Consider the following 17,621-nt stretch of genomic DNA (forward strand, 5'->3'; position numbering starts at 1 on the left):
TCAATGGTTTTCAGTTTTTCTACCTCATTTAATGTACCTATATTGGCACCATTAGTCGCACGAAGCACATCAAGGACTTAAGGTCAAGGTATGCATTAATTGATCTCTTGTGGAAGAAAAATGGACAAAAAGTTTGATTGCACATAATGCAATGTGATTAAAAACTTTGAAAAACACCGAGTATAATAGAACAAGTCTGATTTAAGCTCGGTGTTTTTCAAAGTTTTTAATCACATTGCATTATGTGCAATCAAACTTTTTGTCCATTTTTCTTCCACAAGAGATCAATTAATGCATACCTTGACCTTAAGTCCTTGATGTGCTTCGTGCGACTAATGGTGCCAATATAGGTACATTAAATGAGGTAGAAAAACTGAAAACCATTGAGTACAATAGAACAAGTCTGATTTAAGATATCTTATCAATTGCTTTTGCAATAAATGTTTTAAGTTGTAAAGAGACTTATGGACACCCTGTATATTAAATATAAGGGATGGGTAAAAAATGTTTCCATTGTTTTAGAGGCAACTTTCATTATGAGTGTCTCACAAGCAAAACAATATTTTCAACCAAAATATTTTTCATCATTATCTATCACCTTTTTCCACCTTTCAAGCAAAAGAAAAGAAGAATACCATGATAAAAGAAGTCTCTGCTCTTAGAACATAAGAATTCATTGATCCATTATTGTACTTTCTCAGAATTTCAAGAACTATTAAACAGGCAGATACAATTTTAGAAACAAGTGGTAGTCTAAAGGGGACACATTTGGAAAGTACACCAGGTGTTAAAGAACTTCCCATTGTAGCTCCATTAGTTTTCCCAGGTTGCAAGGTAACATGGGGCCAAACATTACCATGAAAGAGAATAACCTCATTTCATCTAGTTGCAAAATATGATTGCTTTTTCATCAATCTTTCATTCAAATGTCTTAATTGTTGGGTGTAGTGTTCTGCAGCTGGCAATGATATTTGCAGACTGTTCATAAGGAACTCATCTTCCTTCCTTTTATATTTTTCCCTGCAGCATGTAGGCATCAAATGATAGTACTCTGGTTAACCTTTAATCATTTTGTGATCCAAACTTCATTAGATGAAAGCCTTCCAAATTATCCAAACTCATCTCCTGTAGCCTCCCAGAATGCTTTAGATCAAAGTCACTAGCTTTAAATTTCTGAAAATCACTCTCAGCATAAACTTTTAGCTATAGAACATTAACTGTAAGTTTCACAAATGATGCTGGTTGCTTCTGCTATAATTTTGCACTGATTACATAGAAAGAGCACATAGCAACATCATTAGTTTTTTTGAAAAATAAAGCCAAAGATTTATTTAAATTAACAGTAATGAGTTGCAATAATTTTCATTCAAGTTGATTGAAATTGACATCAAATGCAAACATGTTGAAACAAGTCGAAACATTCACTTAAATAACACCATCTGAATGTCTGTAATGGAAACTCTGCATAGTCCTTATAGCTACAATATTTATTCTAATAGATCTTAAATTATTTTTTAAGATATTTTTTAAATTTAAAGCTATTGCTTAAAAAAAAAATTCAAAAGATTGATTAATCATTATATAACTTTCACCAATTTCCCAACAAAAATATATGACTCGTAGAATACATCTATTAATTTTTAAAAGTAGAAAAAAATATATTCATATAATTTATGAAACAATATTCATTAAAAATGGATAAAACACTCAAAATAACGTGATAAAATATTTTCTAAATTTACTTCGCATTAATATAAATGAAGATCGATATATCTTCAGAATGTATATCATCGAATGAATAAAAATAAATAATTTGTTCAGAAATTATATCCCAACAACAAGTGCATTTTCATTAAAAAAAAAAAGAAGAAGAAGAAAGGTGACTCGCGAGCATTAAAAAAGAGAATTTAAGCATCCTGACTTCAATGACCTAAAAGTCATTGAAGGTTAAATCTGGATGAATCCCAATGGGATATTGTTTGAATGTTAAATAGTATATTAATTCTAACAAGGATCATTTTAAAAATCTATTTAACAAAAATGAACATTAAATAAAGGAAAAATTTCCTAAGTAAAATAAGAAAGAAAAAAAAATTTTCCTTTTGAGAAGTATTTAAAACATTTTTTTTTTAAATTGCAAATTAAATTATCTATTACATAACTTTGTTAATGAGACTTAAATTGATTTAAAGTATATGTAATTTTTTTTAATATACTTTAATTTAAATCTTGTTGCTCATCTTAAGCATATATGTATGGAAATTATGACAGATTGGTTATGTTCAACAGCATTTTACAGGATAAAAAGTCAATTTTGCTAACTGACTTATATATTTTTATTTATTTATTTAAAAAGATTACTTACCACTTGAAATTTACTTAATGTTTATTGTAATATATGAAATATATCAAGGTCATTCAAGGTCAACCGGCTTTTAATTAATAAAATTATATTTTCGAGAGAAAAATCAACGAGTGTGTTATTTATACGATAATCGGAAACCGTATCTATGTTATTTTCGCAATTTTTTAATATTTTTAACGCTAAGATAATCAAACAAAACGGTCAAACATAACTCACCTAGTAACCACGATGACTGATGCACGGATGCAAAGTTCCTGACTTCGGTCACGGTATTTATAATATGATTGCGCCATCTGTACGGCGTATAGGTAACTATTACGAAAGTATTTTTTTTTTTACAGCAGTATTGCGTAGCCGATTACGCACCTTTGAGGCCCTAAGCTCAATTTTGTTATAAGGCCCTTTATGTAAAAGTGTTTATGAGCCTTAAACAAATTATACATTGTGTGATTTAATTAAAATACGTTTAGTACAGTGCGTTAAATCGCTCTCTTCTCTAAAATGTCGGACGTGTTTACTGTAATTAAATGTCGGAACATGATTTAAATACGCTGTTATTTTAAGTAAAATTAAATTACAAAAGAAATTTATTATGAAATTGTCTTATAATTTAAAATTAAATGGTATTTATAATAGTATAAATTTTTTTTTTAATTCCAAAATTCAGCGATAAGGATTCGTGCTCTTCCATATCATCCGACAGATTTAAGTGATAGTTTTCGTCTGAATTAAGGGATTTCAAGCTGAAAAATATGAAGCAAAACTTGGCTAAAAGCGTGAAAAACATTTGCAATTTACCTAAGAATATTAAACTCGTATTCAGGAGAAATATTTTTTAATTACTGTTACGAATTGTAGTGTTGTGCTCTATGAAATAACGCGTAATCATACTTTATGATTACAACATAGTTAAAAGTATAAGCGATACCAAAGAAGCAGTAAGAAGTGAACGTATTCTTTGCATAGATAGTTCAGCTAGATATAGAAAGCATTGTATACTAGAATGCAGTAGTGTGCCGTCATTGGAAATGCCACTTCCCTTGTATTTTCTAAAAAATAAATACATATTGTGCGATTATTTTAATATAATTAAAATTAATATTTTATTATAACCGCATTATGTATCTTATTACAAAATCTATACAACACGTGAAAAAAAGTTAAGATTGCTATTGTGTATTCAAATATTATATTAGTGGCGGAATGGAAGCGCTGTATTGTCAGCTTCCAAACAGCCAGATTATACTCATTCGTGCAGGCGCTTTACAGAGCACCAACCTCACCCGGTTTAGCTGGTGGAAGCTACACACTTATAACGCTTCCAACGATTCTATCCACGACCGATTCTGTGCTGTTAGTCGCCTGCCCGCTAGATACTTGGCCGTACTCGCTCGATTACGCGAATCGAGAGTAGATTTATAACTTAACCCAACCGATAAGAATTTACAGTTATGTTTTTATGATAGTTCTGTATAGTTGACAGGAGTTTTAAAAAAAATCCATTAAAATATTTGATATTTTTATTCCGCTCTCCCATTTTATATTACTCACGAATTTTAATGTTAAACCAGTGATATTACGATTTCGTACGTCCCATCTTTAAGGGGATGTAGAAAAAAACGTGCACAATTCTTGTACAATATTAAAAAATTAACTGTTACTTTGTCAGCATCATTTACAACTAAATTTAAACAAAAGCTTAACCGAACCAATCTCTAGCCGAGTACAGCGGGGACTGATTTCTTCGTAATATTAGACGTAATAAAGACAGAAATTTTTCCAGTTCGATGAGAGTGACCGAAAAGTTGTAAATTTTGGAAATTTCCGTGGACACCTGGTCCACGGATTAGTTAGAAAACAAATGACTGTTAAGTTTAACATATTTAGATTTTTACAGCTATGGTGAGAAACGTTTAAAATTTACAACAACCCTGTCCTTTGAGATATACTAGTGATGCGACAAAAGAAGCATTTGACATTAACCGGTATCAGCACCGTGCGTGCATGCATGCCAAATCCCGAGGGTGTTTTAAATATTAAAACAACCCACACCTACCAAGATCGTCTACGATTCCATCCATGAGCCACTAGTAGGGAGCAATTTTAACTAAGTGGATTATTTTAATACTTAAAAAGTAAAGAATATTTTATGATATTTTCACGTACGTTTCTTCACAAAACTATATTCATACAATAGAATATTTTGTACCAGGTATATATAATTGTATATCCATCACACATTTTATTTTAACAAGTAAGTTTTTATAATTTTATTTTTAATTTTAGCCCTTATATCGTGGCTAGCGATTTAGAATGTAATTGCGATATTGAAAATTTATTTTTAAAAAGTTTTGGCTCGAGATCANTTGAAATTTTGACACAACGCTGCATTCGAATACGCACATATTTTTATATAATATACATGTCGAAATTCAACTCCACTGAAGGGAGATGGTTAGGATTAAGGCTTATGGTAAAGAACTCTGCTTCTATTTATACTATTTTAGATGCGGGTTTTTGCGTTTTTGGTTGCGTTTTAATAGGGTACGTCAAGAGAATGTACACTAAGAAGAAATTTTTTGAAAAAACCCCCCCACAGGGGAAGTGTTATAAATTTAATAGATACATTTTGAGCTGCAACAAGGCGTGGCGGGGTCTGCTAGTACTGAATAAATTCTAGAGGTTTATCATTTTTACATATCTCAGTAATCTTAAAAAAAATTATGAAGTAGCTTTGTCCACACATTTCACAGGCATGACAATGATATATAGTATCCTGTTAGGAAATGATCATAGCGCAATTTTTTCTAAAAAAATTTTTTTTTGTTGTGATTTGAATATTAAGAACAAAAGAAAAATTGTTAGAAAATTTGAGTCCAAATGTTTTTGCTGAATATTATGAGCTAATTTATCCTGTTTATAATTCTTTGGAATAGATCAAAAATCTCTGAGAATATATTTTGACAAAATCTGAATCATTGTCTTATTGTCAGCTCTTTTTCAAGAATATATTGGCACAGTTCCGTTTAGCATTATCTCTCAATACCTTATGCAGCTTATAAAAGATTGGCATGTCGAGCCATTGCTTTGCTGACCTCTGCTCTATAATTGCTATACCAGTTTTCTTTTGAAAAAAAGTGGCCTATTTTCTAAGATTCAAGAAAATTCTATATTTGGATGCAAAATTATCAAACTGAAAGCCGTTGTAGTTAATTTGAGAAAAACATGCTTTTATATAATGATTATGAGTTTAGTCAAATAATGAAAAAAAAAAATTTGGTTTGGGGTGCTTTTTACATTTTTTTTGTGATATATCCTTTTGGCTTAAAATTATAAGAGAGTTGAAACTTGCAATCTGAGTTTCTGTGGAACAAAAAGGGTTAACACGTTTTTCTTCACTTTTTTAAAAATATGGTGCCATCTGCAGCATCATTTTACATTTGAAAAAATTCATGCCAAAAAAACCTAAATAAAATTAAAAATGGAGACTGTACCAAGTAATGAGCAGGTAGCATATACAGTGTGGATATGGTGTAAGATTTAAAATTGTATACCGAGTAGCATGATAAATTTCATATTTTCAAATTGAAATAATAGTAGAAACTACTGACTTAAAATAAGTAGAAGTAGTCCCCCTTTACTTCAATTATTTCACATCTCTAGTTTCTACTAATTGAAGTAAAGGGGGACTACTGCTAGTTAACTGGAGGAAAAATGATCAAGTATGGGGTATTTCATCAATTATTTCTATAAGCAACTTTGTTAAATAACTTTTGAATGTTTTAAAAGGTTCTGACTTCAAGTTTATATTTTCAGGAATTCAAAACAAGACCAAGACATATGGCAAAAGTACCAGAAAAAGTTCAAGAAAGAAAGTTCATAAACCAATTCTTTCATTTAGCAGTGATGAAAGTGATTAAAACAAGAACTCTGAATTGATTTAAATAAAAATTCACATTTAAACCATAATTTTATTTTAACATGAACCAAGTGCTTGAATAACAATATTTAGATTTTTGGAAACAATCCACTAATATTTGATATCTTTACATTTCATAGAGATCTATTAGGAACATTTAGTAACAAAATTTTTATTTTTATTTTGGGCATCGGAAATTTTTGCCTGCATATTTTGCAGCAGATCCTAGTTCTTCCTCGATGCGAAGAATTTGGTTATATTTGCAGAGACGTTCGGAACGACAAGGTGCACCCGTTTTTATCTGGCCAGTGCCTAGACCAACCACCAAGTCTGCAATAGTTGAATCTTCAGTTTCACCACTGCGGTGCGATACCATCGTGCCCCATCCATTAGCCTTTGCTAAATTATGACTATTAAGGAAATTCAAAATTAGTATATTGTAAACTAAAGTTAAATCATTTTGAGAACACATACTTACGCTTTAATGGATTCAGTGACACTTCCAATTTGATTTACTTTCAACAACAGACAATTGCAGGCTTTTTTATCTACAGCCATCTGAATACGTTTAGGATTAGTTACAGTCAAGTCATCACTGTTAAAAAACAAAAGTCAAATATAAGCACATTTCAAAAAAATTTTGTAATGAATGATATTTCATACTTACCCAACGATTTGAATTTGAACATTAGAACTTAATTTAGTCCATGCATCCCAGTCATCTTGGTCAAAGGGATCCTCAATACTGACTACTGGATAGTTTTTGATGAAATCCATGTAAATATCTCCTAATTGGTCAGGTGTGATGAAAGCTGATGGATCAGATTTTGGATTTTTAAAGTCAAGATCATATTTTCCACTCTTGTGAAATTCTGATGCTGCAACATCCATTCCAATTTCAATTTTTCCAGTATATCCAGCTAAATTAATGGCTTCCTTGATCAGTTCTAAGCCTTCTTTGTTATCTTGAATATTTGGAGCAAATCCACCTTCATCTCCTACACTAGTTGCATCTAAACCAAACCTATAAAAAAAATAATATATATATTTATTATTTCTAATGACAAGGATATTAATGTGATGATGTTAAAAGATAAAAACTTGCTTCTTTTTTATAACTCCCTTCAGATGATGATAAACTTCAGAACCCATCTTCATGGCCTCAGTAAAAGATGATGCACCAGTAGGCAAGATCATAAATTCCTGCATAGCTAATTTGTTCCCGGCATGACTTCCTCCGTTAATAACATTAAATGCTGGTACAGGAAGCACAATATTGGTATTTCCTGATAAATCAGCAATGTGCTTATAAAGTGACACACCCTAAAGAAAAGTATTTATTTATATGCAATGTTGCATTATTTAGTTTTAAATATCAGTAATTAAAAAATACCTTATGAGCAGCTCCTGCTTTGCATACAGCTAGAGAAACACCCAAAATTGCATTTGCTCCTAATTTTGCTGATATAAAAAAAAAAGTTTTATATAAAAAAATTATTAAAAAAATTCATTAACTAAAATAACTTACATTTATTCTCTGTGCCATCCAGTGCAATCATGAATTCATCAATTTCTGTTTGTTTTACTGGATCAAATTGCTAAGAAATAATCAAAATAATGAATTCAAAAACACTGATATTCATTGATAAAAGCATACTTTTCATACCTTTCCTACTACAGCAGGAGCAATGACATTGTTTACATTATTTACAGCATTTTTCACACCTTTACCCATGTAAGCACTTTTGTCTCCATCTCTCATTTCCAATGCTTCATGAATACCTGTAGATGCTCCACTGGGAACAGCAGCTCTAAATAAACCTTTAATATTTACAGTTTTAGAATTTAGCAGTTTTGGATAATTATATTCCAATTTTCAAAAAATCAACATTACCTTTTTCAGTGGTTAAGTCTACCTCTACAGTTGGATTGCCTCTGCTGTCAAATATTTGTCTTGCAAAAATCTTTGAGATAGGCATTTTTCTTAAAATTATTTAGAGGAACAACAGATGTACAAGCAAGGAAAATGCTAAAAGAATTTTAAAATTTTCAGCAAAAGGCAAATTTTTGAATACATATGACAAAAATTTAAACAATACAAGCAATTATTTATTGTGATATCATCACAATACCAGGCTGCAATTTTTGATCATATTCTTAATTTATTTAATTTAAAATGTATGTTTTCCATCTCAAATTAGTAATGTCTTGCCTCTATATATCATACTTTTCCTGATAACAGGGTCTTGTCAATCATCTATGTAACTGCATTCAGGGGAAAATTTTTAATTGAATTCACGTAACTTCTGGTCCAGACTGGAAGTATGTATATAGTTAATTGGGGTAATAGGCCCCAATTTACTTTATATGCACTTCCACATCTGGTCTGGACTTTCATCTATCTAACACCATTTCAGATTAAGGACAGAATGACTGTAGTCCTACAAATTTTTGTTGTTATACAGGGTGTCCATAAAGCAGGGCTGTGGAGTCGCGTAAAAATCTACCGACTCCAACTCCGTCTTTTCCTTACCAATCCAACTCCAGCTAAAACACCAAAACTCCACGACTCCAACTCCACAGCCCTGCCATAAAGTCTCTTTACAACTTAAAAAATTTATTGCAAAAGCAATTGATAAGATATCTTAAATCAGACTTGTTCTATTGCACTCAATGGTTTTCAGTTTTTCTACCTCATTTAATGCACCTATATGGGCACCATTAGTCACACGAAGCACATCAAGGACTAAAAGGTCAAGGTATGCATTAATTGATCTCTTGTGGAAGAAAAATGGACAAAAAGTTTGATTGCACATAATGCAATGTGATTAAAAACTTTGAAAAACACCGAGTATAATAGAACAAGTCTGATTTAAGATCAGTGTTTTTCAAAGTTTTTAATCACATTGCATTATGTGCAATCAAACTTTTTGTCCATTTTTCTTCCACAAGAGATCAATTAATGCATACCTTGACCTTAAGTCCTTGATGTGCTTCGTGCGACTAATGGTGCCAATATAGGTACATTAAATGAGGTAGAAAAACTGAAAACCATTGAGTACAATAGAACAAGTCTGATTTAAGATATCTTATCAATTGCTTTTGCAATAAATGTTTTAAGTTGTAAAGAGACTTATGGACACCCTGTATATTAAATATAAGGGATGGGTAAAAAATGTTTCCATTGTTTTAGAGGCAACTTTCATTATGAGTGTCTCACAAGCAAAACAATATTTTCAACCAAAATATTTTTCACCATTATCACCTTTTGCCACCTTTCAAGCAAAAGAAGAATACCATGATAAAAGAAGTCTCTGCTCTTAGAACATAAGAATTCATTGATCCATTATTGTACTTTCTCAGAATTTCAAAAACTATTAAATGGGCCAATACAATTTTAGAAACAAGTGGTAGTCTAAAGGGGACACATTTGGAAAGTACAACAGGTGTTAAAGAACTTCCCATTGTAGCTCCATTAGTTTTCCCAGGTTGCAAGGTAACATGGGGCCTAACATTACCATGAAAGAGAATAACCTCATTTCATCTAGTTGCAAAATATGATTGCTTTTTCATCAATCTTTCATTCAAATGTCTTAATTGTTGGGTGTAGTGTTCTGCAGCTGGCAATGATATTTGCAGACTGTTCATAAGGAACTCATCTTCCTTCCTTTTATATTTTTCCCTGCAGCATGTAGGCATCAAATGATAGTACTCTGGTTAACCTTTAATCATTTTGTGATCCAAACTTCATTAGATGAAAGCCTTCCAAATTATCCAAACTCATCTCCCAGAATGCTTTAGATCAAAGTCACTAGCTTTAAATTTCTGAAAATCACTCTCAGCATAAACTTTTAGCTATAGAACATTAACTGTAAGTTTCACAAATGGTGCTGGTTGCTTCTGCTATAATTTTGCACTGATTACATAGAAAGAGCACATAGCAACATCATTAGTTTTTTTGAAAAATAAAGCCAAAGATTTATTTAAATTAACAGTAATGAGTTGCAATAATTTTCATTCAAGTTGATTGAAATTGACATCAAATGCAAACATGTTGAAACAAGTCGAAACATTCACTTAAATAACACCATCTGAATGTCTGTAATGGAAACTCTGCATAGTCCTTATAGCTACAATATTTATTCTAATAGATCTTAAATTATTTTACAAGATTTTATATATTTAAAGCTATTGCTTAAAAAAAATTCAAAAGATTGATTAATCATTATATAACTTTCACCAATTTCCCAACAAAAATATATGACTCGTAGAATAGCTTACATCTATTAATTTTTAAAAGTAGAAAAAAATATATTCGTATAATTTATGAAACAATATTCATTAAAAATGCATAAAACACTCAAAATAACGTGATAAAATATTTTCTAAATTTACTTCGCATTAATATAAATGAAGGTAGATATATCTTCAGAATGTATATCATCGAATGAATAAAAATAAATAATTTGTTCAGAAATTATATCCCAACAACAAGTGCATTTTCATTAAAAAAAAAAAGAAGAAGAAGAAAGGTGACTCGCGAGCATTAAAAAAGAGAATTTAAGCATCCTGACTTCAATGACCTAAAAGTCATTGAAGGTTAAATCTGGATGAATCCCAATGGGATATTGTTTGAATGTTAAATAGTATATTAATTCTAACAAGGATCATTTTAAAAATCTATTTAACAAAAATGAACATTAAATAAAGGAAAAATTTCCTAAGTAAAATAAGAAAGAAAAAAAAATTTTCCTTTTGAGAAGTATTTAAAACATTTTTTTTTTAAATTGCAAATTAAATTATCTATTACATAACTTTGTTAATGAGACTTAAATTGATTTAAAGTATATGTAATTTTTTTTAATATACTTTAATTTAAATCTTGTTGCTCATCTTAAGCATATATGTATGGAAATTATGACAGATTGGTTATGTTCAACAGCATTTTACAGGATAAAAAGTCAATTTTGCTAACTGACTTATATATTTTTATTTATTTATTTAAAAAGATTACTTACCACTTGAAATTTACTTAATGTTTATTGTAATATATGAAATATATCAAGGTCATTCAAGGTCAACCGGCTTTTAATTAATAAAATTATATTTTCGAGAGAAAAATCAACGAGTGTGTTATTTATACGATAATCGGAAACCGTATCTATGTTATTTTCGCAATTTTTTAATATTTTTAACGCTAAGATAATCAAACAAAACGGTCAAACATAACTCACCTAGTAACCACGATGACTGATGCACGGATGCAAAGTTCCTGACTTCGGTCACGGTATTTATAATATGATTGCGCCATCTGTACGGCGTATAGGTAACTATTACGAAAGTATTTTTTTTTTTACAGCAGTATTGCGTAGCCGATTACGCACCTTTGAGGCCCTAAGCTCAATTTTGTTATAAGGCCCTTTATGTAAAAGTGTTTATGAGCCTTAAACAAATTATACATTGTGTGATTTAATTAAAATACGTTTAGTACAGTGCGTTAAATCGCTCTCTTCTCTAAAATGTCGGACGTGTTTACTGTAATTAAATGTCGGAACATGATTTAAATACGCTGTTATTTTAAGTAAAATTAAATTACAAAAGAAATTTATTATGAAATTGTCTTATAATTTAAAATTAAATGGTATTTATAATAGTATAAATTTTTTTTTTAATTCCAAAATTCAGCGATAAGGATTCGTGCTCTTCCATATCATCCGACAGATTTAAGTGATAGTTTTCGTCTGAATTAAGGGATTTCAAGCTGAAAAATATGAAGCAAAACTTGGCTAAAAGCGTGAAAAACATTTGCAATTTACCTAAGAATATTAAACTCGTATTCAGGAGAAATATTTTTTAATTACTGTTACGAATTGTAGTGTTGTGCTCTATGAAATAACGCGTAATCATACTTTATGATTACAACATAGTTAAAAGTATAAGCGATACCAAAGAAGCAGTAAGAAGTGAACGTATTCTTTGCATAGATAGTTCAGCTAGATATAGAAAGCATTGTATACTAGAATGCAGTAGTGTGCCGTCATTGGAAATGCCACTTCCCTTGTATTTTCTAAAAAATAAATACATATTGTGCGATTATTTTAATATAATTAAAATTAATATTTTATTATAACCGCATTATGTATCTTATTACAAAATCTATTAACACGTGAAAAAAAGTTAAGATTGCTATTGTGTATTCAAATATTATATTAGTGGCGGAATGGAAGCGCTGTATTGTCAGCTTCCAAACAGCCAGATTATACTCATTCGTGCAGGCGCTTTACAGAGCACCAACCTCACCCGGTTTAGCTGGTGGAAGCTACACACTTATAACGCTTCCAACGATTCTATCCACGACCGATTCTGTGCTGTTAGTCGCCTGCCCGCTAGATACTTGGCCGTACTCGCTCGATTACGCGAATCGAGAGTAGATTTATAACTTAACCCAACCGATAAGAATTTACAGTTATGTTTTTATGATAGTTCTGTATAGTTGACAGGAGTTTTAAAAAAAATCCATTAAAATATTTGATATTTTTATTCCGCTCTCCCATTTTATATTACTCACGAATTTTAATGTTAAACCAGTGATATTACGATTTCGTACGTCCCATCTTTAAGGGGATGTAGAAAAAAACGTGCACAATTCTTGTACAATATTAAAAAATTAACTGTTACTTTGTCAGCATCATTTACAACTAAATTTAAACAAAAGCTTAACCGAACCAATCTCTAGCCGAGTACAGCGGGGACTGATTTCTTCGTAATATTAGACGTAATAAAGACAGAAATTTTTCCAGTTCGATGAGAGTGACCGAAAAGTTGTAAATTTTGGAAATTTCCGTGGACACCTGGTCCACGGATTAGTTAGAAAACAAATGACTGTTAAGTTTAACATATTTAGATTTTTACAGCTATGGTGAGAAACGTTTAAAATTTACAACAACCCTGTCCTTTGAGATATACTAGTGATGCGACAAAAGAAGCATTTGACATTAACCGGTATCAGCACCGTGCGTGCATGCATGCCAAATCCCGAGGGTGTTTTAAATATTAAAACAACCCACACCTACCAAGATCGTCTACGATTCCATCCATGAGCCACTAGTAGGGAGCAATTTTAACTAAGTGGATTATTTTAATACTTAAAAAGTAAAGAATATTTTATGATATTTTCACGTACGTTTCTTCACAAAACTATATTCATACAATAGAATATTTTGTACCAGGTATATATAATTGTATATCCATCACACATTTTATTTTAACAAGTAAGTTTTTATAATTTTATTTTTAATTTTAGCCCTTATATCGTGGCTAGCGATTTAGAATGTAATTGCGATATTGAAAATTTATTTTTAAAAAGTTTTGGCTCGAGACCATATAATGAGAAAGAAAACATTATTAAAAGAGAAAGACCAATGCCTAAATTAAATATAAATACGTCAACAAAAATTTGTTCGACATTTTTACCATAAAATTTATGAAGAGAAAATGGCTTTGTGGATGCATAGAAATGCAAAAATTGTTTTGTTGGCCTCGCCTATTATTTTCAAATGAAATTAGTGTGTGGAATAAGAATAGCTTTGACGATTTAATTTAAGTAATTTGAGTAAAGCTCGCAAAAGACACAAAAATCGTAAATCTCGCATCGAGTCTTTCGTAAAATTGAAGCAATTTGGTAATCAAAATAGAATAAAATTTAACATTAGTAAACAATATAAAATAAATATTGAAAATTATATCAAAGTTACGGCTAATAGATATATTATATCTAAATTAGTAGATGTTATCGAAGCGAGAATTGGCATTTAGAGAGCATAGAGAATCTATTGAATCTAATATAACAGATGTAATTATATTGAACTTGCTTATTTATTAAGTGCGTTAGATAATCTATTAATTAAAAATACATTTAAAGAAGTCTNTCGTCAATCTCGGAATATTCGCCTATTGTCATAAACTTGTTTTACTTTGAACATCGATGCAATTACATCAAATTTTTTAGTATTAGATCTACAGTAAGATTTCATCATTATTAACTATCTCTAACGAGCAAATATTTATTGTGACATCGTCACAATGCCGAGCTGCAATTTTTATTCATATTTTTAATTTATTTAATATAAAATATATACTCTTTACCTCAAATTAGTAGTGTCTTGCTTCTGTACATCATACTTTTCCAGATAACAGGGTCATACCAGTCATCTATGTAACTTTATTCAGGGAAAATTTTTTGAATTGAATTAACGTGACTTTTGGTCTGGAGCGGAAGTATATTTAATTGAGTTTTGAGTTTTTGGTCCTGTGGGCACTAAGAGGGCCTTTTAATGATAAGTTCAGCCAGATCTACAGTGAAAGCGGTGGGATGACGATCAGAGCCATGGATAGCTTACATCGTAATCGGGAGTAAAGCGGGCCCGTTTTGCCTCTTTGCGGGCTCTTTAGCCATCTTTTTTTGAACACAAAATATAAAAATGTTTTTTTTAATTAATAAAAAAATTATATAAAATTTATTTATATTATTAATTGTGTGAATTCATATGAAATAACGGTTGAGTGAATCGTCTGATGCATCGCATATTTTATGCATACAAATAGTTAGTCTTTATAAGCCATAAAAAATTGTTATCAGTACTGTATATCAATATTAGGATAACTGGGACTATGTTTCACAGAAGTTGGGAAAGCTATTTGTCAGATATACTGCATGCATACACGTGAATAATATTAGCATTTAATTGATTTTTGACGTACTACATATATACAACATGCGAATATATACAAGTCGACCCCCCTAAAACACTGTTGATAATTCCGTTTTATATGAATACCATGTTGTACGAGTCACTTAGATTTTACAAATACGTGAGCCGTTCACAGCTCGACACACGTATTTGTAAAATCTAAGTGACTCGTACAACATAGAATTCATATAAAACGGAATTATCAACAGTGTTATAGGGGGGTCGACTGGTATTAATCTTTTTTTGCATGACATACAGAAATGCATAACATTAACATAAAAATTTAAACATTTTTATTTGAAGTTTTAATATTACATACAAAACACTAAAGTTTTTGTTTTTTTATCTGATTATAATTATTCGGTACCATTAGTTTTTAATGGTTTGGCATTGTATTTTAATAACATTTTATGTTTTTATTTTTGGTTATTCCGCATTCCGATAGATCTACAGTGGGACATCCGGAAGGTGAAATTACGGAGTTCGACATATCCCGTCCATAACATGCACGAAATTTTGTCGGTAGTTGATGCTCATGCTTGCATTATAACTGCAAGCACGCACCTTAACAGGTCATACGATTGCCGATCTTCATACGTCAAAAGATATCAGATCAACTTTATCGTTTCTTTCTCTTTGATAGTTAACAAATTACATTATCAATATTTCTATTTCGTCAATCTCGGAATATTCGCCTATTGTCATAAACTTGTTTTACTTTGAACATCGATGCAATTACATCAAATTTTTTAGTATTAGATCTACAGTAAGATTTCATCATTATTAACTATCTCTAACGAGCAAATATTTATTGTGACATCGTCACAATGCCGAGCTGCAATTTTTATTCATATTTTTAATTTATTTAATATAAAATATATACTCTTTACCTCAAATTAGTAGTGTCTTGCTTCTGTACATCATACTTTTCCAGATAACAGGGTCATACCAGTCATCTATGTAACTTTATTCAGGGAAAATTTTTTGAATTGAATTAACGTGACTTTTGGTCTGGAGCGGAAGTATATTTAATTGAGTTTTGAGTTTTTGGTCCTGTGGGCACTAAGAGGGCCTTTTAATCATAAGTTCAGCCAGATCTACAGTGAAAGCGGTGGGATGGCGATCGGAGCCATGGATAGCTTACATCGTAATCGGGAGTAAAGCGGGCCCGTTTTGCCTCTTTGCGGGCTCTTTAGCCATCTTTTTTTGAACACAAAATATAAAAATGTTTTTTTTTATTAATAAAAAAGCAATCTTAAAGATATTATTTTCATTTAGTAAAAATAACGTTAATTCTTATAGGGGTTTTTATAACTCTTTCCGCCCTATGGGCACTAAGAGGGCTTTTTTAGCAAGCCCATTATGGATTCGTTAAGGCTCACAACGGGGCGACCGGATGTTGAGGATCCGGGCCTGACGTATCAAGGCGGACCATTCCTTGAAAAATTTCCGGGGTTTTTCGACCCATCCAGACTCAATCCTCGGTTTCCCAGAGCGATAAACTGCCGCCTTAACCTCTCGATCATCCGGCCGTCAATTTTATAGGAATAGGAACATTTATGGGCCTCTAAGTTTTCTCCGGAAAATTCCTTTAGGATTAACGAAAACTGTATATAGATATACATATACAGTAATTATGATTTAGGGTGCGACTATCGAGTGATAATATGTTGCGAGAAGAGATGATGACATTTCATCTCTATCTGTTTCTCGCTATCGTTTATTACGATCACGATACAGACGAGAGAGAGAAACAGAGAGCGTGAAATGTCATCACCTCTTCTCGCAACATATTCTCGCTCGCTCGGAAAATTCACTCGCTCGCGTCTGCACAGTCGCAACCTAATTGTACTCGGATGTTCAAATAAATATCGAACATCCAATACAATCACCAATACAAGATGTTTATCGATATTCAATTAATATCGATAAATATCTTAACTTTATCATTTCGATTCTTATCTTATTTCCTATGAAGCAAGGAAAGAGGGCAATTTAAAAATTCGTCGATGTAGCGGGAGAGAAAAATCGCTCTGTCTGTTTTAAAGGCTAAAGTCTGAAAGCAACGACAACAACACCTGGTTGATGGAAAGCCAGGGCAAAGAAGAAAAAATTCTACTATCAGTTTTCATTAAAGTAAACCTGACAAAAGGCACAAAACAAATTGAAATTTTCAATATCCTAAAATCCGTGGGTGAATTTGAGACGACGCCCCGAATTATAAATATGATTAAAAAGGCTCTCTTAGTGCCCACGGAGAGGAAAAAGACGAAATAATAAAACTTCTATATGTATTGTACAGTACATACTGTATACTGTATACATGTGTACTGTTTTTTATCTCCACGCATTTAAGCGCGGAGATAAAAAATAAAAAGAGATTTTAAAAAATATATCAAATAACGAAGTTTACACTTAAAAGTTGTATTGATAAAATTTTGTACGGAGGATTTCCAAAACCGTGTTAGAGCTAAACCGGAAATTATGTTGTACAAGGGATATCCTCAATTTTCGAACCGTGTTAGAGCGAAACTGTTTTGTAGAAGTACCGTGTTGTACTAGAGATACCTGTATACACACATCAGAC

General features: G+C 31.2%; 2 protein-coding genes across 4 annotated transcripts in view; one reads left to right on the forward strand and one right to left on the reverse strand.

Moving 5' to 3' along the window:
- LOC111614968 (condensin complex subunit 1-like) overlaps nucleotides 1-6,328 on the forward strand; it is a 26,256-nt gene extending 19,928 nt beyond the window's left edge. For all 3 annotated transcript variants that reach the window (XM_023356337.1, XM_023356339.1, XM_023356338.1), the window contains one exon: nucleotides 6,182-6,328. In XM_023356337.1, the coding sequence (XP_023212105.1) occupies nucleotides 6,182-6,285 (104 nt within the window). In that variant the 3' untranslated portion in view covers nucleotides 6,286-6,328. The remainder of the gene's footprint in view (nucleotides 1-6,181) is intronic.
- Nucleotides 6,317-11,569, reverse strand: LOC111614969 (enolase-like). The gene is made up of 9 exons (XM_023356340.1): nucleotides 11,519-11,569; nucleotides 8,179-8,313; nucleotides 7,951-8,105; nucleotides 7,813-7,882; nucleotides 7,678-7,745; nucleotides 7,390-7,607; nucleotides 6,952-7,308; nucleotides 6,763-6,879; nucleotides 6,317-6,694 (listed from the first exon to the last, which is right to left on the reverse strand). Exons 2-9 carry the CDS (start codon nucleotides 8,261-8,263, stop codon nucleotides 6,463-6,465), a joined length of 1,302 nt encoding a protein of 433 aa, XP_023212108.1. The 5' UTR covers nucleotides 8,264-8,313; nucleotides 11,519-11,569; the 3' UTR covers nucleotides 6,317-6,462.
- Nucleotides 11,570-17,621: the final 6,052 nt, after the last annotated feature.

Source organism: Centruroides sculpturatus, unplaced genomic scaffold, assembly GCF_000671375.1.
Source record: "Centruroides sculpturatus isolate CEXI.00-Female unplaced genomic scaffold, Cexi_2.0 scaffold2131, whole genome shotgun sequence".
Classification (NCBI taxonomy): domain Eukaryota; kingdom Metazoa; phylum Arthropoda; class Arachnida; order Scorpiones; family Buthidae; genus Centruroides; species Centruroides sculpturatus.

What these genes read in the sequence shown, in the direction of transcription:
- LOC111614969 (XM_023356340.1), bottom strand. Translation starts at nt 8,263, where the DNA reads ATGCCTATCTCAAAGATTTTTGCAAGACAAATATTTGACAGCAGAGGC. An exon ending in CTCCTGCTGTAGTAGGAAAG is followed by an intron (nt 7,883 to 7,950) that starts GTATGAAAAGTA and finishes ATTATTTCTTAG; the next exon opens with CAATTTGATCCAGTAAAACA. An exon ending in GGATGGCACAGAGAATAAAT is followed by an intron (nt 7,746 to 7,812) that starts GTAAGTTATTTT and finishes TTTTTATATCAG; the next exon opens with CAAAATTAGGAGCAAATGCA.